General features: G+C 49.5%; 12 protein-coding genes across 12 annotated transcripts; 6 read left to right on the top strand and 6 right to left on the bottom strand.

The window, feature by feature from the left end:
* Window positions 1-410: 410 nt before the first annotated feature.
* Window positions 411-1,468, top strand: N7519_008230 (uncharacterized protein; the record flags this gene model as incomplete). The annotated part of the gene is made up of 2 exons (XM_057295006.1): window positions 411-910; window positions 964-1,468. 2 exons carry the CDS (start codon window positions 411-413, stop codon window positions 1,466-1,468), a joined length of 1,005 nt encoding a protein of 334 aa, XP_057142888.1.
* A 640-nt stretch (window positions 1,469-2,108) lies between these two features.
* N7519_008231 (YagE family protein) lies at window positions 2,109-3,731 on the top strand (the record flags this gene model as incomplete). Its single annotated transcript, XM_057295007.1, is given in 3 exon segments — window positions 2,109-2,517; window positions 2,529-3,602; window positions 3,655-3,731. 3 exon segments carry the CDS (start codon window positions 2,109-2,111, stop codon window positions 3,729-3,731), a joined length of 1,560 nt encoding a protein of 519 aa, XP_057142889.1.
* Window positions 3,732-4,786: 1,055 nt separating this feature from the next.
* N7519_008232 (uncharacterized protein) lies at window positions 4,787-5,604 on the bottom strand (the record flags this gene model as incomplete). The annotated part of the gene is made up of 2 exons (XM_057295008.1): window positions 4,787-5,107; window positions 5,245-5,604. 2 exons carry the CDS (start codon window positions 5,602-5,604, stop codon window positions 4,787-4,789), a joined length of 681 nt encoding a protein of 226 aa, XP_057142890.1.
* A 425-nt stretch (window positions 5,605-6,029) lies between these two features.
* N7519_008233 (putative mitochondrial phosphate transporter Pic2) lies at window positions 6,030-7,178 on the bottom strand (the record flags this gene model as incomplete). The annotated part of the gene is made up of 5 exons (XM_057295009.1): window positions 6,030-6,081; window positions 6,136-6,259; window positions 6,319-6,969; window positions 7,030-7,035; window positions 7,088-7,178. The coding sequence occupies 5 exons, from the start codon at window positions 7,176-7,178 to the stop codon at window positions 6,030-6,032; spliced, it is 924 nt and encodes a 307-aa protein (XP_057142891.1).
* Window positions 7,179-8,363: 1,185 nt separating this feature from the next.
* N7519_008234 (DUF3716 domain-containing protein) lies at window positions 8,364-9,867 on the top strand (the record flags this gene model as incomplete). The annotated part of the gene is made up of 3 exons (XM_057295010.1): window positions 8,364-8,694; window positions 8,783-9,097; window positions 9,152-9,867. The coding sequence occupies 3 exons, from the start codon at window positions 8,364-8,366 to the stop codon at window positions 9,865-9,867; spliced, it is 1,362 nt and encodes a 453-aa protein (XP_057142892.1).
* Window positions 9,868-10,131: 264 nt separating this feature from the next.
* On the bottom strand, window positions 10,132-11,974 carry N7519_008235 (putative C6 transcription factor; the record flags this gene model as incomplete). The annotated part of the gene is made up of 3 exons (XM_057295011.1): window positions 10,132-10,971; window positions 11,050-11,790; window positions 11,915-11,974. The coding sequence occupies 3 exons, from the start codon at window positions 11,972-11,974 to the stop codon at window positions 10,132-10,134; spliced, it is 1,641 nt and encodes a 546-aa protein (XP_057142893.1).
* Window positions 11,975-12,819: 845 nt separating this feature from the next.
* N7519_008236 (F-box/WD repeat-containing protein) lies at window positions 12,820-14,946 on the bottom strand (the record flags this gene model as incomplete). The annotated part of the gene is made up of 4 exons (XM_057295012.1): window positions 12,820-13,017; window positions 13,071-13,782; window positions 13,834-14,474; window positions 14,533-14,946. The coding sequence occupies 4 exons, from the start codon at window positions 14,944-14,946 to the stop codon at window positions 12,820-12,822; spliced, it is 1,965 nt and encodes a 654-aa protein (XP_057142894.1).
* Window positions 14,947-15,369: 423 nt separating this feature from the next.
* N7519_008237 (uncharacterized protein) lies at window positions 15,370-15,747 on the bottom strand (the record flags this gene model as incomplete). Its single annotated transcript, XM_057295013.1, is given in 2 exon segments — window positions 15,370-15,620; window positions 15,639-15,747. 2 exon segments carry the CDS (start codon window positions 15,745-15,747, stop codon window positions 15,370-15,372), a joined length of 360 nt encoding a protein of 119 aa, XP_057142895.1.
* A 253-nt stretch (window positions 15,748-16,000) lies between these two features.
* On the bottom strand, window positions 16,001-18,994 carry N7519_008238 (Mn(2+) transporter ATX2; the record flags this gene model as incomplete). The annotated part of the gene is given in 7 exon segments (XM_057295014.1): window positions 16,001-16,231; window positions 16,279-16,977; window positions 16,995-17,219; window positions 17,292-17,358; window positions 17,972-18,161; window positions 18,209-18,753; window positions 18,814-18,994. 7 exon segments carry the CDS (start codon window positions 18,992-18,994, stop codon window positions 16,054-16,056), a joined length of 2,085 nt encoding a protein of 694 aa, XP_057142896.1. The 3' UTR covers window positions 16,001-16,053.
* A 1,232-nt stretch (window positions 18,995-20,226) lies between these two features.
* On the top strand, window positions 20,227-23,973 carry N7519_008239 (Chondroitin AC/alginate lyase; the record flags this gene model as incomplete). The annotated part of the gene is made up of 5 exons (XM_057295015.1): window positions 20,227-20,487; window positions 20,578-21,107; window positions 21,161-21,806; window positions 22,388-23,005; window positions 23,071-23,973. The coding sequence occupies 5 exons, from the start codon at window positions 20,227-20,229 to the stop codon at window positions 23,971-23,973; spliced, it is 2,958 nt and encodes a 985-aa protein (XP_057142897.1).
* Window positions 23,974-24,275: 302 nt separating this feature from the next.
* hat1 (histone acetyltransferase catalytic subunit HAT1) lies at window positions 24,276-25,952 on the top strand (the record flags this gene model as incomplete). Its single annotated transcript, XM_057295016.1, has 5 exons — window positions 24,276-24,294; window positions 24,359-24,634; window positions 24,692-24,956; window positions 25,011-25,380; window positions 25,437-25,952. 5 exons carry the CDS (start codon window positions 24,276-24,278, stop codon window positions 25,950-25,952), a joined length of 1,446 nt encoding a protein of 481 aa, XP_057142898.1.
* A 487-nt stretch (window positions 25,953-26,439) lies between these two features.
* Window positions 26,440-26,932, top strand: N7519_008241 (U6 snRNA-associated Sm-like protein LSm4; the record flags this gene model as incomplete). Its single annotated transcript, XM_057295017.1, has 3 exons — window positions 26,440-26,442; window positions 26,505-26,696; window positions 26,762-26,932. The coding sequence occupies 3 exons, from the start codon at window positions 26,440-26,442 to the stop codon at window positions 26,930-26,932; spliced, it is 366 nt and encodes a 121-aa protein (XP_057142899.1).
* Between the last annotated feature and the right edge of the window lie 313 nt (window positions 26,933-27,245).

The following is a 27,245-nucleotide window of genomic DNA, read 5'->3' on the forward strand; positions in this document are numbered from 1 at the left end:
AAGTAGATTGAGTTCTTATGTGGTAATATACCTTGGATCTGACTTCGGTGCTCGTGTTGAAGATCGACATGGCCTGTATATATTTTTGACGTGGTGGGACAAATTGGTTGTTCGTGCAGATATTTCGCGCCAGGTGATGTTTGCCAATGCATAAATTTCATTTTCAATACTAGACGAAGATAATTTTAATAAATATGGAGAAGATAGACCCTACTTGCCCACCGAGTGACCTCGGAAAGGTGAAGTAGAAGTTAACCTCGAAGTGATAGCGGAGTTGCTTATCGTCTCCGCTCTCGGGAAATCCTGATCGCCGAGAGATTTTTTATTTTTGCTTCACCTCTTGACCAACACGAGGAACCGCTTCCCCCATTTGGGTTTATTACTTTATTTCTCAATTTTATTTTCACTCTATGTTTGCTCACTTGGTCACTGCTGCCAAGGGTCTATTTACGCGACAGCCCGAAGAACAAGAGTCCCAATCTGCTGGTACCTCTGCCAATTCCAAGATGGTGACAGCTACTCGACGAGCAGATGTTGCGCCCGAAATTGCGAACGGAAAGCGCAAAGCACAGTCGGCAAGTGCTAGCAAGACCGAAGATCAGCAGACCAAGCGGAGAAGAAGAAGCGATCCGAAGGCTACTGGAACCGATCAAGATGCCATAAAACATACACTAGCAGAGAAATCCAGCGTAAATGCGGAGAAAGCACCTGCGGGCAAGAAGATCCGATTCGATAGCGAAGAGCCCGAACCTCTCGAAACACAGCCGGAAGAAATCTCGGAAACACCAACCCAGGATGACGACGACGACGAAGATGATAGTGACGATGATGCGCCAGAGACCATCGATAACTCTGCCCAGCTATTGAAAATGAAGGAACAGGCTAAGAAGCAAGAAGCAGCCAAGCAATTGTACGGATTTCTTACTTTTAGTGAATCCAGCTTTGACTAATAATCTTTTACAGAGAAGAGCAACTGAAGAGAGAGAAGCGACGGAAACTCGATGAGCGTCGCAAGTTGCAAGCCAAATCGATTGTCAAGCCCAAGGAGGCTCCAATCGATGACATGCTTTCCGAGAGCACGGCTACTATCCAAGGCACAACTACCCAAGATGCACGACGAGCCGCTCTTCCTGCTTTGCTTCCCGATGACATTTTGAACGCCGAGTTCTCCATTCGGCCCCCAACGCCCCCAGCTGAAGATCAATTCACCATGCCGAAGAAGTCAAATAAGTTGCGATTCTTGGATAAGCAGGACAAGCTTCCCAAGGATATCAACATGGGGGATGTCTCTATCCGGGTGCTGGATGCGCCATCCTCAAAGAAGTCCTCGAAGCCCGCACTGGCCCCTAAGGTTTCCAAGGCCGGACGGAACCTGAAGGGTAGCATGCTTCAGAAGACTCGTACCATAGCTAAAGGCAATGGGCTCCGACAGAAGGCAGGCGGTCCTTCTGGATTTGTTCGCCGGTGAATTGGAAAATGTTGCACGGCCATCAAAAGCGAGTTTTCTTTAGTGTCACATACCTTCAAACATAGCTGGAAGTTACATCTACGACCTGCCAGTTGTCAACGGGGTTCACGCTCACTTGCATCGACTGATGTTCCTCTCGGGGTTTTTCAATTGCCCCCATTGGCGCAAATCGAAGGTCGGTGTCAACTGGGCATGCAACGAACCCCGCGTCTACTGCAGCCATTTTGTGATCAGTCATGAAAAAAATGGGATTTCGTTACTAGGGTTGCATGGTGTTCGGCGGGAGTAGAACTTGGTCTTGCAATTCAACTTTGGGGAAGTTATGTATATAGGATTCAGTCAATTATCCCCAATAATGCCTGGAAATATAAATTCATTCAAAAAGAAAATATAACCATAGAAATCTAGAAAATGTAGAAAAGAGTCGAAAGTGAAAATGATACCAAAACCGCAAAAGCGCAAAAACGCGAAGGGACCCGGACAGATTCTCAGATTATTAAGGCGGGCATGTGCGAACCTTAAGCTTCCAAGGTTGCCAGCTTCCTCGACTTTTTCCCACCTCTCTCTTTGCTTTTTCTAACCTCCAATCCCATTCGCCAATGGCTCTTGTCTTCTAACTCTTCACCTTTCATTCTTTGCCATGGCGCCTGACGCAGAGAATTCTCCTCTGCTGCCGCAGCATCAGAACTCGGCCTCCAATACGTCACCACGAGCAAACCGGGCGCCGCGGTCGGTATCCTTCAATCCGCTCACACAAATCAGCACCTATGGCAGCACCGCCTCTACCTCCGATCCTACATTCCGACCCTTGCAAGCAGGTTCACCTCCTGTGCAGAATGTCAACGCCCAGGGTGGCCAGCCCCGTCCCGGCAGCCAGCCCATGCTCTCAGCATTGAACAGCAAGCTTCGTCGTCGCAATAGTCATGGTGCTCCTTTCAACCCCATATCGAATCCACCACATGCGGCATCTAAGATTGGGCCGCAACGAACAACCAAAAAAGCACAAAAACTAAAACTGCTGCCGGACCCTGTGACGGAAGAAGAAGAAGGTCCGATGGAGATTTCCCTCGGGATGTCTATTCACAAATCACTCGCATCAAGGACCCCGCCGCACGAAGCCATGCTGCACGGCTGGGCAAAGCCGACCGCGATCGCATACCTCGAGTGACAGCTTACTGCACGGCCAATTCGTATCGACTCGAAGGCGTTATCAAGTTCCTCAAGTCACGGAGCAAGACTCGCGGAGCCAACCCCAAGCTGTATGATGAATGCGTATACTCTCCTTTTGATTACCAGTATGAAGAAAAGCAGAACGCTCGGTTATTTCAAGATCCAAATGGCAATGGACACCATGAGAGGCGACCAAGTGAAAGAAGATACTCGGATAGTGCGGTGGAGGTTGAAGACAATAAGAAGACCAGAAGAGAGGATTTGATCGATCTGCACGACGAGCGCAGTCATTCAAATGATAACGAGCAAGTAGTCGTCAAAGACACTCCTGATATTGACACCACAATCCACACACCCGAGGTATTCCTCTTCGACTATGGAACAGTCGTAATATGGGGGATGACGCCCGCACAAGAATCAAGATTCTTATCCGACATCTCCAAATTTGCGACCTCTATATTGAGCCCTGATGACACGCAGATTGAGAACTTCAATTTCTACTATGCGCGCGAGTACCAGGCTAGGATCTACAACGACTTCATCTCTCTTCGCGATCCGCGCAACAACATGGTTAAGCTGGCGATCTCTCATGCTCTGGCCCAATCGGTGAAGACTTCGCTTTTCGAAGACCTGGTGTCAGAAACAATCACCGACACTGCACCGCTACCTGCCCAGATTGCGCAAACTGGTAGCGTCAATCTCACCCGTAGGCAAATCAATATGCAGATCGGAGAACTTTTCATTCTTCGCATCAATATTCACCTGCAAGGATCTGTCCTCGATAGCCCCGAACTCTTCTGGGCAGAGCCGCAGTTGGAACCTGTCTACCAGGCAGTCCGAAGCTACTTGGAAATGGATCAACGTGTCAGTCTGCTGACCGAACGGCTGGATGTCATTGCGGATCTTCTTGCGGTCCTGAAGGACCAATTGACACATCGCCATGGCGAGTATCTCGAATGGATTGGTAAGTCCCCGCAGTTATAATTTCTAACAACCGCCCATCTAACGAATATCAGTCATTGTCTTAATTGCTGCAGAGATTCTCGTGGCTGCAATCAACATTGTCGTCGATCTCTATGCTGGAGTAGACTAGAGTGACATATAATGTACTCATCAGCCAGTCCGCACTCGTCTCGACCAATCAATTGTGCTGCAAATACTAGTCTTTCATGCTATGTATTACCAGCATATCGCTTATGTGCCTTGTCATACAATCCATTCCGATTTTACATGGACAATTGCACAAGGAACACTGCACACCTGACAGGACTCCCCAGATGACACCCCAGCCGCATAGGGTCCCAAACTCACACCCACCACGTCTAATCTTCCTATGTGACCATCAACTTCTGCTTTCTGTATCATCTTCCCAAACTTTTTATGTCTTCACCTGTACATGACAGAAGACATTCATACCCAGATAATCATATCCCATTCTTGTTTCCAATAGTGTGTCTTTTTCTTCACTGGCTTTGGAGTTGACGAGGGTTCTTCCAGGAGGAAAACGGCGTTATGGATCTGTACAGATGGTGTCAATCAAATCAAAATGCTATCGGCCTTTGCGGAATAACTCGCAGGCGCTTTCTTTCAAATGGAAAAGTATTTGTAGTCCGTATGCCCTATCAACCCCGAATAGTGCTATGAGGCGTCCCAAATATCCAACAGAGGCTAAAACCAAAAGAAAGCGGCGTTGAGCTGTGCTGTGAAACCTGTAGATGCCCCGTAACCTACAAAAACCCAGCTTTTCCTCAGTCATCAGTCATCCTTTTTTCCTTCGTCTGCTTCCAATCTACCGACTGCCCTGACTTGTAAGTAACTACAACCGAGTTTACACGAGCGACATTGAAAAGCTACAGGGAGGAGCCGTTTGCTTCAACCATGCTTTCAGCATAAGATTCCCAGACAGATTTCATATAAGACATAGACGCCAGTAGACCGTAGAGTAGCAGATAGGCCCAGTTAAGGCCCACCAAAAGTAACAAGAATAAAAAAAGCCTGGAAACAAAGTAGACCAGGCACCACATCCGAACCCGATGCATAAAACCCTCGAAAAAAGCAAAACGAACAGAAAAGCAGAGAGTCCCAGCCACGACTCTGCAAAGCCCAAAAAGCAAAGAAAAAAAGAGAGACACGACGGAACACAAGCCACTAAGACTGCTCAACCTTAGCCTCCTTAACCTCCTCCTTATCCACATCCATCGGCGTAGTCCCAGACTCAGGACCAGCCTCAGCAGCAGCAGGAGTCTGGTCAGCAGTCTGGTCAGCAGAGCCACCACTACCCGTCTGCACACGGAAGGAGTGAGTAAGAGACTCCTGGGTGGGAGCCGGTGCAAGGCGGGGCAAGGCAGCAGCAGCCGGATCTGCAGATTCGGGGTGTGCATCCTGAGCGGGGAGATCATCATCCGGCCCATCGATGCCGGGGGCGTTGGACTTGCGGGAGCGCTTAACTCGTAGCGGACGTTCCTCAGGCTATACAATATAAAAAACAAAACACGTTAGCTTGGACCATGAAGACAAACAGACCAATTGAGAGAGAAGGGTGTATAGTATAAGTTGGGCAGTAAAGGTCCGGTCTACGTAAGATGGTGAACTGTATAGACACGTACTGTGCGCGGCTGCTCATCGGAGCTACCCTCTGTATCATCTTCCAGGAGCAAACCAGCTCCACCCTGTGCAGGATTCATCATGGCCGCGGCGCGGGCACGCAGTTCCGGGTTTGCGGCGCCAGTCTTTGCCTCGTCGGCCATGCCGGTGACCTTTGTCAGACGCTCGAGAAGCATGCAGGTTTCCAGACGCATTTTCTGGATATATTGGGACCCGCGGCGGTTGCGGGTGCGCATGATTTCATTTTCGGCCTCGACTTCTGCCAGGCGCTTCTTCAGCGCTATGCACTTGCGCTTGTAGGCGATCTCCACGCTGGGGGGATTGGCTGGTGGGATGGAGGGGGGTTGGCGGGAGGCTTCCATTTTGGTGGTGAAGAGGAGGGATGCCGGTATTGGCGTGTGAATTTGGACACAGCGGTCTTTATTTACGATCCTTGGTCAGAGCTGACTCGAAGCACGATGCGAAGGGGGTGATGTGGAATATAGAGGAAGAAGAAGGAGCAAATGATCGGATGGCAGGCAGTGGGATATAGTATATCTACCTAGGTAGCCTCGATGAATTGTTGATTATTCGTTGGTGGCGAGGGTGAGTCGATTGACTGAAATGGTGACCCTATTGAGAAATGCCAAACGTCGTCGGCAACAATGCGATGACCTCCAACATTATTCTGCCCCGATATCAAAGGCGGTCTACACAATATTGTTTAACAAATGTTTATCCATTTAACTCCCTGCTATATACAATTACTCTAAAAAGAAAAACAAGAAACCCCAAGAACCATGGCTATTTAGTGACCTCCAGTAGTGGGAAGACCAAGGAACACCTTGAAAGAGTCATAGCTGCAGAAAGTTAGCATCGCTGTCCACGCAAATCGGGACAGAGCAAACACTTACATGAGCCATTGGAAACCGGTCAAAGTGCCCAGCATCACAATACGGACAGGCAGACCATTCCATAGGCCAGAGAAGCCAATATTCCCATAGATCCGGGATACAGCCGTCATTGCACCTTCACCGGCTACAAACGGGCGGTTAGCATACATCAAGACTGCAGCAGAAAGAAAGAACGAAACCCACTTTTCCGATCAGCATTCAATTTGCTGACCATGACATCTGCTGGATGGCTAACAATAGCACAGAAGATTCCTGCAATATAACCACCCAAGAAACTAATACCAGTCTGTGTCAATTGGCCATACTCCTCCTTTGGTTTGCCCATAGTGCGATAGATGACCTTGACCGTCTCCTCGAATGTGGCAAACTTCGTCATAGTATAAGGGATCTGTCTGGCCCATAGAGGGTACAGTCCCTTATACAAGCCACCGAAGCCCTCCTTGGCAACGATCTTGCCCCAGCCCTCGCGCATAGTGGAAGCATATGGCGGCAGCGTGGTTTGCATGCGGACCTTGATAGCCTCCATAGGACACAATGCAATATCAGCAAAGAACTCGGCAGAGGCACTAGCGCCGAGGAAGACGAGGGTGCGGTTGGTGTCTGGGAACATCTGGTTTCCGTACAAGTTCTTGAAGTACTCGTACAGACCATACTTTCCAGCACCCTGGAAGGAGTAGCCCAGGAAGGTGGGCGACCAGCCGAAGAAGACGCCGCGCAGACCTTCTTTGGAGAAAATTGTTCGCCATGCTTGGATGTTGGAGGAGTAGATCTTTGGATCAACCTGGCGACGGCATTTTACAAGATCGAGGGGTGTGACGGCTGTATGGGTTGGTCCTATGTGGAATTGGGTGTCAATTGAGTGCGTTAGTTGTATATTGGAGTGTTTTCACATACCACAAGCTAGAGAAATATATTGTTAGCGCGTTCCTGAGATGGGGAGTTTTGGACATACCAATGATTCCGCCGACACCACAACTGAGAAAGTACTTGAGGGAATTGGGTTCGATCTTCCCAAGGGGAAGCCTGCGTTCTTGTGTAGCCATGGTGTATATGTTTAGAATCGTAAATATTCGCAGGGGAGAGGTACCAAATAAAAGGTATACAATAATCCAATCATCCAAGATTGTACCTTGGAAGAGTTGGAGAACTATGTCGTCAGTGATCGGCCTGGGCTGATCTCCGCACTTCCTGAACCTTTAGACCATATACTATCTTCCAATGTTCGTATAGTCTACATTGTTATGGATTTAATTCGTCTATTTTTACTATGTATTCATTCTTTAGATATTCTTGCATCCTTGTACATCAACTAAGACTCAAAGTATTCACCATCCAATATCGATGACGTCAATGATATCCGGCCAGCCCGGTACTACGCAAAGTACATACAAAAGCCGACTTAGCCGGAGTTCTTGCATAAATAATACATAGAGAGCTCTACAAAATTATGAAACTGTCTCATCAAAGCTTACAACTGACCTGAGAACTGCTGCTTTTGACTCGAGGCATACAGCACCTGGAATACTGACCTCTTAGCATCGCAATGGTTTACGTACGATCGACAGCTTGGAAGTCTTCAGTTAGGACTCCCTTATAAAGAGCAACTAGCAAGTAGGAGGCCAAGGAAGTGACCGAGATAGCTAGATATCAGGGAAACAGGTCCAAAACCTGGTAATTTCGTTCTTTTTCATGAAGACATGCCAGACCAAGAGGTAGATGGTCTTTTATAAGGTGACGGAGTATGGCTGTGAAATAGGTAAAAAGCAAAGAAGTTTTACGTCAGAATCAATATCAACACGGGACCCTTCCTGGATTAACTGCATCAATAATTGCACCTGGGCATACTATGTTGATGAGGTTATCCATACTCCGTACGGAGTACATTTGGTAGAAATGCTTTCAATGTTGTTTACCAGGCTTCTACAGACATTTAGCTCTGTGGACTCTCCGAGTCTTATAGATTCAAAACACGACATATACATTTGTATATGTATCTATATATATATCTTAGAGTTCTTTCCATGATGTACTTTTCCAATTATGAGAGCTGAGAAGTCCTGCACGCCTTTGGTTTATTACGTCGCGTTTGAACGTGTATCTCCTTTGTTGCTCCTTTGTTGACAACCCGTTTTCATCTCCTGAAAACTCCAACTTTGAAACTCCATTCTTACTGCTTCCGTCTCAAGTACCATCAATCGCTAACTGATCACTATACAAACCCGGACGATATGGGTCGTGCGACTCGCTTCAATGGCAATGTTCAAGAGCCAATCTCTCAAGAGAGCATCTTTGCGAACAACGTCGCCAAAGCAATAGCCAAAAGTTCCAAAAGTTCTGGACTATCCAGTCCAGATTATCCCGATTTCCTACAAGGCTCCGACTCTGACAGAAGTGACGATGATGTGGTTGATTATCCATACCAGCCTGGCGGAGAGGATGGTACTAGTGCCAGTGTGACAACGCGTACGAACCCTTCTGCTGAGGAAGACCCTGGCCCGTCGGTCCGAGTCCGTACGGCCGCAGAACTCGATGCCGTCATCAAAGCACAAGTCGAGGACAGTGAGTATCACATTCATTCTTTTTCTTCTCTACAAAGCACATGTATTCGCTAACAGGCTTGTTACAAAGCTTCCTTCCCCGGCCTGAGACACTACCGGATTGCCCCTTTTGCGCAATTTCCTAACGGCGTTCGAACAGAAAATCCGCGATTTACACCCGGAGCGGACCGAACTGGATTGGAGAGAAGGTGTACGTAGGCCACTGAGGTCCGCGGTCGCTCGGCGTGCAGCACATGGACAGCTGTGTGGTGTCGAAGCTCCAGCGGATCAGAAATGTACGGCGTGCGCCCAAGGCAGGAACACGTTCGAGCATTGTCGGATCGTTTTCGTGGACAACGAGGCTCAATGGATGTGGGCTTGTGCTTCCTGCGTCTTTTCGGGAACAGGCCATAAATGTTCATTTCGTAGGTCATCCTCTAGACAGTGGACGAATTACGGTAAAACTGACGTACGAACAGGTCCTGATCAATCTGGGAATGTGCCCTCGTGGGTTATCGCGGCCGTGGCTGAACGTGAGCCCTCGAGTCCATTGCTTCAAACAGACTATGCCGGGAACGATGAAGCTGCCACCAGCAAGCCTGCAAATTCAACTACTAGTCGGAAGCGCCCTGCGGCTGTGGCCAAGTTGAACCCCGAACAAATTGACCAAGCGCCCGAGCTCGCAGCACACGAATACACACCCTCGAGAAATGAACTGCCGTCCTCAACAATTCTACCTGCCAAAAAAACTACACGCGTGCGCGGAACCCCCGTCTTGAAGAGGACACCCGCCACTCAGAAAGTTGCAGACAAAGAGCAACCTGCCAAGCGCCGCAAGTCAGAGGCTGGTCCCGCAAAGGCCAGTGAGGGTGCTACTAAGGATGAACCTAAGCGCCGCAAATCAGAGATTGCCCCTGCAAAGACCAGTGAGGGTGCCAGTAAGGATGCACCTCCAAAGCTCAAGAACGGAGGGCTCCCATTCAACGCGACTTGGTACCACTCGCCCCTTGAAGATCCGAAAGTGTATCGCATGAAGGATAAAGACTATGCCCTTGATACCTACAACGACCTTGCAGATCTCATCGCGCGCGTCACGGAGGATCACGGTCGTATGAAGGCAGCGCTTCTCAAGAAAGGATTCTTGCTGGAGTCGGATGAGGAGTCAGAAGAGGAGAACGTGTTTGCTGTGGATTGAATGCACTCGGAAGGGTTTAATCTTTTTTTCAGACAACAAGATACGGCTTCCCTCCTTGGCGGGGTTGTGGAATGAACCGATCCGTTTGGCTTCCAAAAGATGCTGTTAGGTAGAATAGCTAAGATGTCTTTTTGTATGCCTTTTCAGGAGGTCTTCCCCCCCAAGTCAGTGTCATGGCCAGAAGTATGAAAATCAACAGCTGCAGAATATAACTATCCAGCATAGCCCTCAAATCCCGCGGAATGGGGACTCCAGACCCATGCATCAAGTTTGGTTACCAAGATTGCACGCACCGCGTGGGAAGTTTCGACCAAGAATTTCACCTTGAGTGTCATGTCGCTCTCCGCGGATACGCTCCGCCTCACGAGCAAGAACCAAAGCCAATTTAATGCCGAGCGTGGATCCGACACGAGACAGCACAGTGCGAATGAGCTCCACCTGCGACGGAGTCGGCATGCCGGAGGAGAGAATATACCAGAGGGGCCAGAGCAAGCCATAGCCCTGTGCAGCGCGCATTTGCCACGCGCCATCTGATTTAGTCGGACGGCCGAGGGAGTCGACGTCAGAGAGTGCGAAGGGGATGCTGCGACAGACGTCTGTGGTCATTTCGCGGATGATAGCTCTCAGAGCTGGCTCGTCGAGAACGGACTCGGACTCGGGCTCAGAACTGCTGGTATCCTCGGGACTGGAGAATTGCTTGTTGGCCGCTTTGATGGAGACAAGTGTGCTATTTAGGCCGAGGAGAAGCTGTTGTATCATCACGCGCACTGCGCGGTAGTAGTTCCAGACCACGGCGTTGTGGAGGCGGTTGTAGGTTAGAAGGGGCTCGCCCTGTGCTGAGTAGACGACTAGTGGGAGCCAGCGGTCTGGGAGGGTTTGTGTCCACTGGGAGAGTTCGATGTCGTACTCGCGGCCGGACGCGATCCATGATTCGACGGCTGCTTGGTCTGCGGGCTTTGGTGAAAACCTTATATGTACAAATAACTGGCAGAGCTTTGATGCAGTGAGCATGAGCCGCTCGACTGGTATGTTGATGTCTAGCATGCCGAGGACCCATTCGTTATCGAAGCGGGGCCTGTCTCCCAGTGCGAGGATTTCAACATACTATACAACGGTCAGTCTCGGATCTATATTCAATTATACATGCCTGGTCCCGATTTCAGAACCGTACGACAAACCTACCGTGTGGGCATAAGCAAAAGTAAGCATATCTCGACCACGTTGATGACCAATCAGTGTGTTTCCACGGAGCTTCGTCAAGAACTCAAAGCCGGCTGTATGCGAGCTGAACAACCCATTCCGTTCACCCGAGATATCCTCATACAGTGAAAGCAAAACAACCGAAGCAAACGTTTCATCCTTAACCGCATTAGCCGGCGATGCTAACGCCTCCTGCAAACCACGCAAGGCCCGCCCATAGCCTTGCCGCGCCTTGATCATGAGAGGCGGGGCATTTTTAGCATTAGCGAGAGTCATCAGGGCCGTAGCCTCGACCGCCCACCGCAAACAGGAAGACGGCGCTTCGCTCTGGCGCCCGAGCTCGCGCGCATACAGCGGGGGCAGATAGTCGAGATGTCCGCCTTCCTCGGCATCGGCTTTGATGGTGTACTGGTCGAAGAAGTAGCACAGTGCTCGTTGTTCCCAGCTGGAGTCAGTGGGCGAGTATAGTGTCAAGGTAGCCTTGCCATGGTGTCTTCCATGTGAGCTTGCGCGTCGGCGGTGCGAGACGGCTGATATAGATGAGTCCGAGGTTGAGGAGCTGCCTTGCGTGGAGGTATTGCTGCGGGTATTTACGTTGGCACTGCTCTTCATCAGCCGCTCGACCTTCCTGGTCTCGTTGCGGAAGACAGCATCCGGCCGGTACCCTGGACATGGGCGGCCATAGATAATGCAGTTCCGGCACTCCGGGTGTGCTTCATCGCACTTGAAGGGAGGATATTTAGCATTTGGATTTTCAATGTATGCAAATAAGACTACATAGTATAAACACAGTATAGGTTCATTGGCGGGGTAAATCGAAAAACAAATGTTGAAGCCCGGGACATACCTTTATCTTCCGCTTGCGACACAGGTAACATCCGGTACTTGGCTTGCCCCCATACACCATTGTTCACCCGCGGGCAGTCGTCTGAGGAACCTCTAATTCTTGCGGATTCTTCGATAGAAACTGCAAAGGGGGCTGCGAGTTACAGATCTGGTCGGACTCGATCTGGGTTCCACAAAGGTCAAGGACGGCCGTGTGTCATCGGCTGTAACTGGATCAACTCGGCTGCCTAGCCCGAACAAAGCAAATGCACATCTTAAAGGTTGTGCGGATGGCTTTTCTAGAGCAATGTTCTTGTGTATTTCAGTGACTAACGCTCGCGTTAAGGTCTAAGAGACGTTAAATTCAACCCGCGACATTTCCCAGAGGACCAGCTCGGGACCCGCGGACCCCGGGGCCGAGTAACCCGCCTTAGTCATGAGCCAGGTCTGCCCAGTGACCAGGGCCGAGGTCAAAAATGACGAGTTGGGCATATGGGAATGTAAATGATATAGATTCATCGGACTAGATGGTGTATATAAATCACATTCCAGGTGTTTCCAAAAAGAAAGGTATCATGTACTCAACCACCAACCATTCCGAAATGGCCGATATGGAATAAAAACAACAGAAAGATCTCACAACTCCAGTATGGCAACTTCAGCAGTCTGGGCAGAGAACCACAACAGTAACCAAACAGATTTGCAACACCAAATATGCAGCCGCTCGGTGCTCTAGAAACACCTAGGTAGGAATGCCGGCAGTTCACTCTGAAGGCAAAGCACCCACTGTTGACAAAAACACACCGCGCTCAAAAAGATGAAGATAAATATGACAAAATAAATGGATATGCATAATCGTTAGATGGCAGGATATCAAAACTCATTTGGGTCAGATCAGACCAGATCAGACCAGTAAATGCTAAAAGATTAGGAGGGCGCGTCTGGCATAAGTGCATCACTATCAGTGCTTAATGGGATCGGTGGTGGAGGGACGGAGCAGAGGGTTCGACGTCGAGTTGGAACGGCCAATTCCCGATCATCAACAGAGCTTATGCCTGGGGTGCTTAAAGCACTCTCAATGGCTGTATCATCATGGTCTTCTGGTGGTGGAGAGAAAGACCAGACCTGCGATATATATTAGAAAACATATTCCCATAAAACGGAACGTCGTCACGTACCTCCATAACTGTGCGCCCAGATCGGCTTGCCATAATTACTGCTTTTTCATCCTCAAAAGCAACCCTCCAAACCGCCTCGGCCGGAGTAGAAAGCTCCCGCAACAGCTGGCCAGTCTGTAGGTTCCAAACCTTGACACGGCCATCGCTGCCACCACTGACAATGCGGGTCTTATCAAACTGAAGACTGGTAACGCTGTTATCGTGGGCGGCAAGACGGTGAATCGGCGCCATCTTGGTTAACGACCAAACGCGGACAGAGCCATCGGAGCCACCTGTCACTAGCGTGTCGTCCCGCATCTGTAGTTGACCAACCAAAGACGTATGACCTTGCAGAATAGCGTGGCACTGCCCAGAGTGCGGGTCCCAGATGCGGACGCTAGTATCCAAACTTCCCGTCGCGATCCGCCGGCCGTCGAAGGCAATAGCGTAGATCTGACTGAAATGTCCTGAAAGGGTGCGAAGACAGCGTCCTTGGGAGATGCTCCATATCCGCGCAGTCGTATCATAGCTACCTGACACCACTAGATCACCATGAATAGCCAGACACCGCACGCTGGCTTGGTGTCCGACGAGGACGTTCCGACATGTCCCTGTAGCCAGATCCCATATCCGAAGGGTGGTGTCTCTGGATCCTGAGATGGCTGTGTTTTTATCCGACATCTTCAAACAACGGACGGTTGATGTGTGGCCCCGAAGGAGATGGATCCCCGCCCTGTCATGCGTTAGTTCTCATTCTTGTAAGTCGTGGGGGGTCCTGTCCTACCCAGTAGCCATGTTCCAGACTCGAACTTCGCGGTCGCAGCCTCCGCTGACCAAAATGTCATCCCACGGGACCATCGCCCATACTCCCATTACATGGCCTTGAAGCGTCTTCTGGTTGTCACCGTTGGCATCATAGACGTGGATCTTCGCATTATCCAACGCAACGACAATGTACTTCGGAGTTAGGTGAAGACTTGTAACCACACCCTGGTCAGGGGTGATATGGCGCTGGGTGCAGCGACCGCCTTTATTCCACGCCGACTCAACCATGTATTTCTGCTTGAACTGTGAACGGTAGGAGACAGGCCGGGTCCGACGTCTTCGGTTAAAGCTTGTCGGAGGCAACCATTCTCCGGAAAGTGTGCGGGGAAGGTCCGGTGCGCTCTCGGTGGGGTGACCATTTGACGCGGTCAAGCGCCGCTGCAACCCGCCGAAGGTGCGTGCGCCGGAAGCCGAGTCTACGGGATGTGCAGTGAAAGGGTCGACGAGGTCCCCTTCATCTTCCAGCACCCGCCGCACCGAGTATGCATGTTTCTCGCATAGGTTTTTCCAAGTGATATCATCGTTTAGTAGTTCTCGCCAACGCCGTGATACTTGTGAAGCTCGGGCGAGAGTCTTGGGGTCGTCGATAAAGGAGAGAACCTATGCAAACCCAGCATTAGCATTGAATAATAACAACAGACTCGGCCAAATGGCTCACTCTTAAGCATAGCTCATTAGGAAAGACCTGAAATGGGTCTTTCCTCAGTCGAGGACCAACATAACTCGACACAAAGCTTAGCTGCTGGCTGTCGCATACGTCCAGAATACCCTCCAGGAGTTTCTGTTTTCGGGCGTTGGATAGTGTTGTGAAGTGAATGCGGAGGTTTAACAAAAAGCTAGTCTCTTCATCGTCGGTCGAGTGCCAAGTTGGTGGTCGTTGATGGGGGGGTAGGACTGGGCGCGGGTGTCGGGGGTGATGCGGGCGCTGAAGGAAGTAGGTTGGCGGGTAAGGGAGTGACAGTTGTCTTGGTGCTGAGTGATCTGGATGGGGTACTGGTAAAACTAGTGACTGATTCGTGGGACGGTTGGTTATGAGGGTCCAACTGGTCTGATGTGTGCGCATTCGACCCATCTCCCATGTCGCTGAATGATGCCCGATGGGAGTCCATGGCCGCAGAACAGGGGGGAGACCGCCACTATCGAGTATGATCCTCCCACTTGTCCAGTTTCTATTTATTGATGTGACACACTGAACCTCCTAGCGATCACGGCATATAGTTATGGGCGAGTCGGGAGTCGGGAGTATGAGGTTTGGGGGTATGAGGAGAGGCTGGCCGAGGGAAGGAGGGAGGTGAGACCAATAACCCTCCGAATGTGTCGAGGCCACCCGTTTTTCTTTTCTTCTTTTTTCTTTTTTCGAATATATCACTTTTTCGTTTTCTTTCATTCAATCAGAGTTCGAAGTCAACTTCCAATGAAAAAAAAAAGGCGATCAGGAAAAGGGACATTTGAAGCGGAGGTGTCGTGATTCTGACAAAGCATGGCCCGGGACTAATCAGATGAGAATTGTATGGATCTTATGCATCCGGCACTGATCATCTCTTTTCTCCGCATCTTTTTTGCCTTCTGATTTGCCTGATATTTCCTTTTGGAAGTTCATGGCAAAAGAGGCAACACGGAGGCGTCGAGAACGTAAACTCGAAGGTGGTTTGGCCCAAGACCAAGTCATTGATCTCCAGGGCTGAATATTGCGAACTGTAAAGGCAACCTGATCCCTATTCACGATGCTCACGGTACTCACCAATACTCATGAGAAGTATAGACCCAAGGCTTTGGATTGGCATGCGGCTATCGGAATTGGACCATGGAACTCGTGAACAACTCCGGGATGATTCAGACTGACGAAACTGACGAATTTTGTCATCAGCGACATTATGAAAAGATAAAATTCCCCCCGGGGAACTCAACCATTGGGGACCTGTCAGGCTTTAAATAGGGCACAGTGACGCTACGTAGATGTGATCGTGAGATATCATGCAATTATGACCAATATAACACCCAGCAGTTATACAAGGAAATCTATTCAAAACACATCCTCCCTTATCTCAATTTATCTCAGCTAGAGTAACCCATCTCCCAAATGTATTTTGCAATGGGTATAAGCCCTCCAGAATCTAGGTGAAAAGCGAAAATGTAAAAGCACTGTGGCATATCCCCAAGGAATACACACGGCACTTGCTCAGTGAGCATGTCCAATCTGCAAGAATAGCGGCAAGATCATGCCCAAAACAGATGCGATCAAGTCTCTCATGGACTTGTCCGATCCATTCTGGTCTCGGTCGCCATATCCGTTGATAGGAAGTTCGCGCGGGGATGAGCCCGGGCCGTTTTCTTGCATGGTGTGCATCGCAACATACCTATACAGATTAATATAAAGTAATATCCTGGGCGAAAGAAGACTCACAAGAAGGTACCCCCAGAGAAAAGCAGTAGCATTCCAGTGCGCCAGTGAGTTCCTGCCTCATCAGCACCGGAAGATCCCGTCATCTGTACAAAGAGGAAAGTGGCCAAGGCACCGAAAGGAGCTGCCAGACTGAATACCAGCAAATGAGCTCTCGCGGTGCGACTTGACAGCCCTTGCTTGAGTAGGACGGATGTCAATCCGAAAGATGCCGGGGCCTTATGCACCATGATCGCCAAGAAGATAATAAAACTGAGCCCGGCATCCGAGCTGGAAGCGCCTAGAGCAATGCCATCAGCCGCGGCGTGGATCACTAGGCCGGTCGTGGTCGCGAAGCTGTGGCCACATCTGGATGCATGGTTCGCATCAAGCAATCCACCCTCGCGCGACGGGGAGGAACCCCGCCGCAACCCCGATCCAAGGTTATCCAAAGAAATATGGTAAGGGGTCCGTTCGCTCTTAGACGGCGCTGCGAATCCGGGCAGTTTATCGACGAGGTACATCAAAATGAAACCACTGATGAGGGCGATTCCGACCCACGCATGCGGCGAACTCTCCTCCTCTCCGTGAATTGTGTCCTTGCCCGTTGTTTCATCTGTCGAATCCTCCTTTCGCACATAAAGTGTTTGCGACTCGGAGAGTTGGTCTCTTTCCAGAATGAGACCCGGGACAGGGTATCGGACGGGAGGTTCGAGGCACTGTCTCCGGTGGGGACAAACGTGGCTGCCACGGCGGGGGCCTGGTGCTGCCATTCAATAGCGGTAGCCCGCGTATTGTGTTGCTTGTGAGTGAGAGAGTTGGCGCTGTAGAGGGTTTCAATGCCCTCGGGGATAATGACGATCAACGACGTCCCCACCAGAACGCCCATACCAATGGACGATATTAAGCGGAGTTGAGAGGGGGACAGTGTGAAAGCCAGAGGTAATGAGCCGACGACAAAGGATCTGCCAATAATTCGAAGCATTAGCTTGCAACTGAACCTTAGGTTTCCAACCTTGGAAGCACAGGTAGCTCACGTAATTGCCATCACAATGCTCAGGGCGAGCAAAGTGAATAGTCCCTCCATGATGATCTCGCAGTTCACTCTATAGACTTTCTATCATGGTGAGGGGAATTGAAGAGAGCGTCCAGAAAGAGTCTGGAGAGAGAGAGAGAGCGGTTGCGTAAGAGGCCAAGGTGTTGGAAAGGTCCAGGTCGGGGACCCACGTAGTTCAGGTACCGCTTTCAAAACATACCAGGGGGGGAAGTATGCATAAAGTAGGGACAACATATGGAATATTTGGAAAAGGGATATTTTATTTGATAAGGCCCTTGAAAGGCATATTATAAGGCATAAGGCTGATTCTAGAACATGTTGCCAAACATTATGTCTATCCAGCCACATCTGGCCTTACCGGACTATAACCGGGCCGACTGCAACCATTCTTGCTTGGATCCTGCATCTGTTCCACTTTGACTTGTCTATATCAATTTATGTCTGTAGCCAAGAATCATCGAGTGCTATGATTCAACAGTATGAACTGTTAAAGCCATGCAAGCCACTGTCACTCACATTGATACCCCATCTTGATGCAAAGAGCACATCCAGTCAGCCATGCTCCACTAGAATACATACCTAGATACCTATGCGACACAGACCACAGATCGAAGGCTGATCTAACCCGCGATCCTTATCGCATCTGAATCTCCGAGTCACTGCTGCCATGCGCACCCTTTGGCAGTCGGAACCCCAAGTACGGCAAATATCTTCCTGGGTGCCAGTATACGAAAAGGGCAACACACGGATATATACACAGCGCATCAAAGACATACATGGGCCACTCATGAGTACTCACATATCCCGTTGTACCTTCGGTGAATTCCACAAGTCGATAGATAGACCGAACCTGGTAAAAGTCAGCAAGTGAACAGTGGCTGAAGGTGGGGAACTGACAAGAATTAATATCGTGGTGAGATTGACAACTCGCAGTAGAGCAGGCCAGTTATTATCTTTGACAACACCATCAATGATGTACCCCTTCTCTCCAACATTCTCATATCGCTCACTCAGAAACCTAGTGAAGCGCTTGGAAGTGAAGTTGAAACGGACAGCTGCGACGGCAAACAATCCAAAGGCAACCAGCTGGATAATGACACCTGCTTGTGCAACGTGTTTCCCCGTGTCGAGCTTGTCTTTCGCATCCTTGTCTGTGGCCTCGACTGAAGATATCATCACCGCGCCGCTAAGCTGGAGTAACAGAGCGAAGATATCACACCCAACGAAGATAGGTGTAATGAATCGGGGAGGTATCCAGCACAGCCGAAATGTCCTTGCCTCTTGAGGAACGACGAGGAACAGAATCCGACTAAATATGACATAGCAACACGCTGCCATGAGGACAGGTGCAAGGATGATGAGGGAAAATTGAAGAACATAAACGGGTCTCTCTGACGTGTTTTGGACTGAGGCGCATCGGGCAATGTAACCAATCGCTTCCACTGCGTTATGGGTTAGATTGAGTGAATATTCAGACGGACTAAATCCAAATGCTCACGTACTGGCTGCTGCGAGCACCATAATGCTCCAGACCCAGGCCCTGTGCCGGATCCATTGTATAGCCGTCAACAGAAAAGCAACGGTGTAAAAGACAGCAGCGACAATTGCCACTGCTAGGGAGGGCTTATAAGCATAAAAGGAAGTTTTCATCTCGCTGTGCGTAGCACGTCCAATGAGAGACATTGTAGATGTTTGATCCAGACGTCCACGTCTGGGATGATTGAAAGTGAAATCTCTTACTTCTCAGTGATCTCTCGATTGTTGAAAGAAGGAAAATGGATGGGAAGATCGAGATGGGAGGTGTGTGACTTTTTAATGAGCCCTAAGTGCTAGACCTCTAACCTTGGTTCACTCTCTTCACACTCTCTCTACTCCCTCACTTTTAACTCGACAGAAACCAAGGAAGCTGTCCGAAAATTTTCAAATAATTGATCTCACTTCATCCAAGTGTCGAAATGAAGAGCGATTTGGGCATTCACTACTTTGTATATCATGTTCTAGACTAAACTATGACAGATGCCCAATTAGGAAAGGACGATGTTACATATAAGTACCTGCCCAAGTTCTAGCTAAGCCCCCTGTATACATATATGTAGTCATCGGTACTTATTTCTCGGGGTACATCCATGGATACATAAGGTTCCATACGGATGATTACCATTAACACGTATATTAGAACAGCCCTAAACGATGCCACTAGAAGCTATCCTGGGGACAATTAACGTTGTGTCAGAAAGATCCCTGGTGTAAATAGAAGCCATCCGTACATCCGGTTTATGCTTTTTACCCCTATTGTAGAGTGACGAGCCCGACATGTCTTCCCTCTATAGCTAATGATCATCCGTCTAGCTATCTATTAAAAGGCCTCTAAAATGACATCGGAGTGTTATCTCCCCTATAATTCGTGGATATCCCTTATATCACCTTGATCCAGATGAATCCTTATTAAGGTTCTAATCCGTACCTCATTAAGGATACGGGTCAAGTTCCTGTCATAATAAACTTAGATATTATCGGAAAATCTTCGGTGTTTCTTGTCGAATAATTCTATAACTCGTTCATAATGCGAGGTTAACTACATAATGTAGGTACATACATACTTGATCAACAGGTACCTGGGCTCCTGCCCCAAACATATTCAATGAAACATGCAGTGGTTCATCTTTCTTCGCAAGACAAGCTCTCCGGAAATCCATTTATTCAAATTAGCGCATAACTGAAACACATGTTGTTTCAGATTAAGAGCGGAATAGTTCAATGGATCTCGAATTTATCCGCTTCATTTCACACAGAATGATATAGTTAATATTGCTAGGCTGGTCCTCAATCATCTGTCTTTCTGGCTTCAGTATTGTTCTCGTTAATTCCTTTCTCTTGCCAAATTCGTGTTGATCTATGCTACCCTTGTTTTCGCAATGTTCGTCTTTCTTTCTTTCGTCATCCCTCTTCTCCCCCTGGTAGCAAGTTTTGTGCACCCCGGTCTCCTCGTCTCCGATAGCGATATCTCTCGCATGCAGAAAAAGATCAAGGCCAACCAGGATCCATGGACTACATCTTGGAATACCCTGACCAATCTCCCATTCTCTGACCCCAGCTACACTCCTTCACCGGTTAGCGTTGTTTATCGGAGCACCTGGGAAGACCACACTGCGAACGCACAGCTCCTCTGGCATGATGTCGCGGCAGCATTCAATCTCGGCCTGCGCTGGAAGATATCCCGAAACACGAGCTGCGCCGATGCTGCTAGCAATATCCTACATGCATAGGCAACCACTCTCATTTCAATCGACGGTGGCGACGATAAGTACCTCACAGCTGGCCTGCAGGGGTACGAACTCGCTAACGCAGCCGAACTGCTCCGCGATTACCAGCCCTTCGTGGACAATGTCCTCCCAGCTGTCGTGGAAATGGCCAATAATATCTTTATCCCGATGCACTACAGATGGCTGAACCATGAAGAGCCGTCGGAGCATAATGTTCTCCATTTCTTCGCGAACTGGGAGTTGTGCAATGTCGCTTCGGCGATGGCTATGGCCGTCATAACCGATAACCAAACAGTGTGGAATTTCGCCGTGAATTACTTCAAGACCGGCGATGGAACGGGAGCGATCAACAATGCTATCACCAATATCATTGAAGAGCCAGGTACTGGGGCTTTACTTGGCCAAGGCCAAGAATCTGGTCGTGACCAGGGCCACTCGGCATTGGACATGCAACTTTTGGGTGTTATTGGACAGCAGGCCTGGAACCAAGGAGAGGATTTGTTTGCCTATAACGACAGCCGGATTCTCCGTGGGTAAGTACTATGCAGTCCTTTCCATCTTACCAATTATTCATGTATCGCCCTAGGATGGAGTACTTCGCGCGATACAACCTTGGAAACGACGTCCCCTTCGTCCCCTATACGAACGGTATAGTCAGCTACACAGAGGTTAGTAGTGCCTCTCGTGGGGCCATTAGACCTACCTGGGAGCTTCTCTACAACCATTATGTCATGATGAAGCGAATGGACGCACCTTGGACCACTCTGTATCTCAACAACACTCTTGATTATTACGGCGGTGCGGAGGGCGGTGCAGGCTCCTGGGGAGAAGGGTCTGGCCATTACGATGGGTTGGGCTGGGGATCGTTGCTTTATCGCATGGATGAGGCTGATGTGATAGCACCTTTCCCCTCCAAGTCTGCTTCACCTACGGCAAATCCCACATCAAGGGCGTCCACTACATTGAACTGGGCTCCTAGCGCAATGACTACGACTCCTGGCACATCCGGCCAAAGTGCGCCTATTTCGCACTCAGCCACCACAAACTTTGCTGCTGTCTCTGCTACTTTGGGCACCCAAACATTTGCATCATCAACTATTGCAGACGACAGTAGGACTCCCCCATTTTCAGTGAGCAGTACAACTTCAGCCAGCACATCGACAACTTTGCCCACTGCCCCACTTGATACGTCGCAAAAGTCTCATCATCACCACGAAGAGGGTCAGCCACATGTTTGCCACATACATTAGATCTACGTTTAGTTGCCCCAAAAGGGATTTTCAACCCCTGACCCTGCCCGAGTTCTTTTATCATATGTATTTCCTAGCCTAGCTAATCGACACCTTATTTCATGTATATAATTTCCCCTATACTTGTTAAGCTGGTTCGTTAGTGGTGTGCTTGAACCAAATGTCCAACAACTCCGGGGGTCGAAGTCCTGTCTGAGGGTTCCCAATAAGAGCTTACTCGAAATGACATAGCCACAATCAAAGGCAATGACTAAAATCCGATGTGTACGGAGTATGTATGTATGTTGTAGACTAAACCATGAAACAGATACCCAATTAGGAAAGGCTGATGCCAAGCATCTACCAGAGTGGAGTGTAGGCCCCCAGTCATCGACCCATCTCCCTGGGCTCATTCTCACGAATTCTTTGCCTACTTAGAATTTAATATGGTACACTCGCATATACTCAGAGACAATGCCATTCTACGGTCGTCCTAGCAAAGGTTGCTGCAGTTGTCGAGAAAGACGGATAAAGGCAAGGAGCGTGGCCTAACACCGGACCAATTGTATACTGACATGGTTTAGTGTGATCGTCTTGATCCCGTGTGTTCCCAATGCAGGAGAGCGGGCAAGCCATGTGGCGGCTATCGGGACGTGCCCTCTTTTATGTTCCGTGATGAGAATGACAGGGCGGCTCGACGAAGTGCAGAAGCAAAGGCTAAGACGGAGGTCCGTCGAAGATTGGAGGATAGAGCAGCTCTAGAATCTGACATATCCACCCCCGGCTCACGAGCCGATCGTTCGCCGTCATATGCCTTAGTCCGCAAGAGCAGGGACCAGTTGATCCCGACTCCGAGAATTACTGCCTCGATGTCCATCCCATTGGATGACCAGGGGTTGAGGTTCTTTGTTGACCGTTTTGTGACACGGGTGGCCACCAGATCAGATGGCTCTCCACATGTAGGTTTTGTGCAGCCGTCTCCTCATGTTGGAGCAGTTACTCTCGACCAGTCGAGTCGAGATGCTGTCGTCTCAGTTGGGCTTGCTGCCTTGTCCAATGTCAATAACGATAGAGCACTGCGGATAATGTCTCGGGAGAAACATGCCATGGTTATCAAGGCTGTGCGAGAAGTAGTGGAGAACCCCACTCAGGCCAATCCCGACAGAACGCTCCACTTGATCGTCATGCTGAGTCTATACGAGGTAGGCGCTTCAGGTTCATGATTTCTGCTTGCGCCTTAATAATTGCAACATACTAACCCGCACAGATGGTCAGCTGTACCCCAAACCAGATAGACTCTTGGATAGTGCATATGGATGGTGCGGCTGCCTTACTTACACAATCCTCCTTTTTGCTATCACTCACGAACTTGGACCACCGAGAACACTTACAATTTTATTTTGTCGCAATTGTTAAATTTTTCTCCAAAAGGGTTGTCACCCCGGATCTACTGAGCTGGTCTCCTGATCTCATACCCTCTGCGTCACCAGAGATTTTGCCAGGCGTCGATCTTATTGACATACTGGTAAGATTGGCGAAGTTCGATGCATATCTGCATCACAAAAAGCCCGACGCCAGAGCAGTAGTGGACTCAGCTCTATTCTTTGAAGATGAACTCCACAAATGGGAAACTCAGCTCCCAGCAGACTGGTCCTTTACTGTGAAAGAATCCAATACGTGCGAGCATACCTTTCGTGGCCAGTATCATGTCTACAGGGACATGTGGGTTTCGAGAGTTTTCAACCACTACCGCTGGGCACGATTACTTGTTAACGAGACCATCCTATCCCAAATTTCGAAAATGGCACGGCCTACACCAAACGATGTGATTCAACGGCAGCAAGCATTGGACATGATTTCTTGCATGGCAATTGACATATGCGCTGGAGTTGCCAGTCAGGAAGCTATATCCGTGCAAGGAGTTGCCGAAGACCCGTCACATATACCACTGTTGAATGGTACCTTCATGCTGCTTTTCCCATTAGGAGTTGCTGGAGGAGCAGCAGGGACCCCCGATGAAGTCCATGATTGGGTTGTTGGAACGCTTGAGCGAATAGGATGTACGACAGGCATCCGGCGGGCTTTGGAAATGATACCTCAACTGAAGAAATCAGTCGGGAAATGGAAACTAGCTCAGAAGCGGTGGAAGAGCATACATGAGTATAAATAGAAGCTAGCTATAAAGACAGCCTGCGAACCTCGTATTTTTAGGCTGTGCAACATACGGGGCGCCTTGGTCGCATGTAAATAGTCCCGAATCTAGAAAATATGGAGGCCGTATAATCCGTTTCCTTCCAAGGTTGGAATCTTTTGTCGAAGTATTTAATCCTTGAAGTTGGTACCCGGGCCATAGATCCAGATTAGGTAATACTGATGCGCGCCTGGGCCGGGGCGCGCGTATTCGCGTCTCTCTTTGGACCTCAGGTCTTCCATTGTCTTATTTGACATTCAAAAACCACATATCCCGTCAAAATGGCGAGCGAAGATGGATGTAAGTCCATGGTCGCCCAATATCCGACGCCGCCAACATATAAGCTGACTGATATCCATTTTAGGGTCTTGCAACGCCAACGATGCGGTCCATGTTACCGTCATTCAACCTGGCGAGAAGAAGCCGAAAACACTTTCGACGTTCCACCCCCAATTCACCTATCCTATCTTTGGTGACGATGAGCAAATCTTTGGCTACAGAGGCTTAATTATCCGTTTGCGTTTTGCGGCTCATGATTTGCGCCCTCATTTACACATTTCCTACGACGAGAAGTTCAAGTCGGTCGGTGACACAGCTGCTGTCGATCTTCTCGACACTTTGAAACCCTTTGTCCAAAAAGGTGAGTTTCAGCTTTTCGACAACATGTGCGATATAAGCTAACCGCGATTTTGCGCAGAGGCTTTCGCCAATCTCCAAGACTATGAACAAGCTGTTCAAAACGACCCTGACGCGAAAGATTTCAAGCCCCCAGGCGAGTTTGTCATTGGCTACGAGGTCGAAGACAGAAAATATGAGATATGGGCTGGATCGCTTGCGAACCCGGAAGTGCGGAGAATTCTGGATCGCATGCAGGTTCTCGTCTCCCTCTTCATTGAAGCTGGAACTCCCCTAGAGACGAATGACCCAGAGTGGACACTTGACCGGTGGAGGGTATATTTCGTGTATGTTCTCTTGCTGTGCTGGCGTCCGTGGCCTGAGGCTAATAAAATCTACAGGTATGAGAAGGTGACTCCTCCGACACCAACAGCATCATCATATTCGATCGTCGGATATGCTACAACGTACCGCTATTGGTATTACCAGCGGGATCAGTCACAGACCCCCACAGTCAAGAACGACGCGTTCCCGCCACCAGAAGTCAACATTTCGGAGCTTCCTGCACGGAACCGCATTGCTCAGTTCCTCATTCTCCCTTCACACCACCGCGCCGGCCACGGCACTCATCTATATACGACAATCCACGCGGCCTGCATCGCAGACCCAACCATTCTAGAATTAACCATCGAAGACCCCAATGAACAGTTCGACGCGCTGCGGGACACAGCTGATTATTGTCTGCTGCGGCCGGAGTTCCTGAAGCACAATGTGAATCTCAACCCCGACCCCCTCGGGGCGTATTCTAAAAAGAACGTCCTCGCAAGGTGCCCACTTCCGCCCTCATCCCCACCAAACTGCTCCACGACATCCGCAAATCGTTCAAGATCGAACCTACGCAGTTCGCACACGTTCTGGAGATGTACCTCCTCGGTCAGATCCCTCAAAGCCACCGCCTGGCCGGCGGCACAAACCTCGCTCGACTGTTGATCAAAAAGTTCAAGGCCGAAAATGAGAATGACCGACGCTACTACTGGTGGCGTATGCTGACCAAGCAGCGTCTCTATAAAAAACACAAAGAACTTTTGAACGAACTGGAGCTTCTCGATCGGGTGGAGAAGCTTGATGCTACGGTCCAAAATGTGGAGGAAGGTTACGAGATTACATTGGATGCGCTCGCGGGCCGCTTGCCAGAAGATGAATCGGATGAAGAGGCAGAGGCCAACGAGCAGGCTAGCAAGGCTCCTACTGGTAGCCGAGACCGGCGTGCCAAGCGCAAGCTCACGGTTATGGATGATGAAGAGGAGGATGAAACAGAGCTAGCTAAGCGACCAAAGGTTTAGAAGCCTTGCGGCGGCAACCTCTCTTATGTACTATTTAATGCCACGAGTATGTTGTTTTAGCACTTCAACTGCAGTCTCATACACCGTTCTCCAATGGTGTGCAACTTTAGAAAGTCAACCCTAGTCAATACCCACTACTTTATGTTAACAAAAGCCCATATACTGGTATGTCCATGAGAATTTGATACGTAGTAGGCATAAATTCGAGGACATAAGAAGAAGCATGAGAGTTCCTTGCAGATGGCACTTGAGCCACATTTGGGCTCGGCACTTCCCTTTTTCCGGCTTCCTCATCGCATCTCTTGAAGCTTGAATCCATTGCTACCCTCAACATCAGCAGATAAACCCACAGGTCCCTTCATTAGGGTTCAATTTCTCCATTTAATTCAGAAGTCTCAGGTTTTGGACCTACGCAGTAACCCACGCTCCTTCACTCCGTGCGCCAACTCTCTCCCACCTTCACCCACCTCGTCGATCGCATTTCAAAATGGTAAGCTCCAGCTTCACCCAGACGGCCTTTCCGATACCTATACTAAGTCAATTTCTGGTCAGCTGCCTCTTGGTCTCCTCACGGCCGCACAGGGCCACCCCATGCTGGTGGAACTGAAGAACGGCGAAACTCTGAACGGCCACCTGGTTACGTGCGATAACTTTATGAACCTCATTCTGCGCGAGGTAGTGCAGACGAGTCCCGAGGGCGACCGCTTCTTCAGATTACCCGAAGTCTACATCCGGGGCAACAACGTAAGTCCTCTGACGAGCGCTCGCCTCAGAGCCCCGCTTTGGGCTACATCCTAACAACCCACCAGATCAAATACCTACGAGTTCCCGAAGAGATCGTTGAAATTGTCAAAGAGCAGCAACAGAACCAACCACAAGGCCGTCGCGGTGGGCGAGACGGTGATCGTGGCCGCGGCCGTGGTCGGGGTGGTGGTGGCGGCCGAGGTGGACGTGGTCGGGGACGAGGCGGCCCCAATTAGACATAAGCTTGTTCTGCATCAATGATTTTAAGAAGACGGCAAACGAGATACCCCGGAGGAGACGGTGGTAAGGTCGCTCGGAAGGTCCGGTGGAACGGTTTGATCGAGCATGGCCGTGGCGTATCTGGCTCTGTATTTTCACGGTATCTGGGTCACTTGGTCGATTTACAACTACCTCTAAATGTTACATTGCGAAAGCCCAAACCAGACTTACATATTTTCTCTGTAAACCCCATACAATTCAAGAAGTGAATATTCGGGGCTGTCACGTGATATCAAACTCCAGATCAAATCCGCGGAGGCTAAGCTTCCG

This window comes from Penicillium mononematosum (assembly GCF_028829835.1).
Source record: "Penicillium mononematosum strain IBT 11891 chromosome Unknown utg000005l:1.0-9366267.0:1.0-9372171.0, whole genome shotgun sequence".
Lineage (NCBI taxonomy): Eukaryota > Fungi > Ascomycota > Eurotiomycetes > Eurotiales > Aspergillaceae > Penicillium > Penicillium mononematosum.